Source organism: Morone saxatilis, unplaced genomic scaffold, assembly GCF_004916995.1.
Source record: "Morone saxatilis isolate NCDOM2014 unplaced genomic scaffold, NCSU_SB_2.0 Contig16, whole genome shotgun sequence".
NCBI classification, from domain to species: domain Eukaryota; kingdom Metazoa; phylum Chordata; class Actinopteri; family Moronidae; genus Morone; species Morone saxatilis.
In genome coordinates this window covers 13,400,261-13,400,509 of record NW_023339718.1, presented here as the reverse complement: position 1 = coordinate 13,400,509, position 249 = coordinate 13,400,261, and the positions used below count along the sequence as shown (strand labels likewise).

Genomic DNA, 249 nt, shown 5'->3' with positions numbered 1-249 from the left:
CGAACATTACATTTAACACATCAATATACTGTTCTACCCAATTTCCCCATAGAGATAATCCATCTATTATGTTGTATTCTATTGTTCTCTCTTGTAATCACATGTATCTCACTTCTGCTTTGTTTAGGAAGGAGAAGTTTACATCAGTTTGACAATCCTGAGGAAGAGGCCTCATCACTGATTTATAACTACACGCCTGTCTACGCTGCAAACTTCACAGGATATGAACAGCTCTACTTCTTCTGAGTG

General features: G+C 37.8%; 1 protein-coding gene across 1 annotated transcript in view; it reads left to right on the top strand.

Annotated features, from left to right (window-relative positions):
* Window positions 1-246, top strand: part of LOC118326272 (gamma-glutamyl hydrolase) — a 10,835-nt gene extending 10,589 nt beyond the window's left edge. The window contains exon 9 of the mRNA XM_035659241.1: window positions 128-246. Within this exon, the coding sequence (XP_035515134.1) occupies window positions 128-246 (119 nt within the window). The remainder of the gene's footprint in view (window positions 1-127) is intronic.
* The last annotated feature ends 3 nt before the right edge of the window (window positions 247-249 follow it).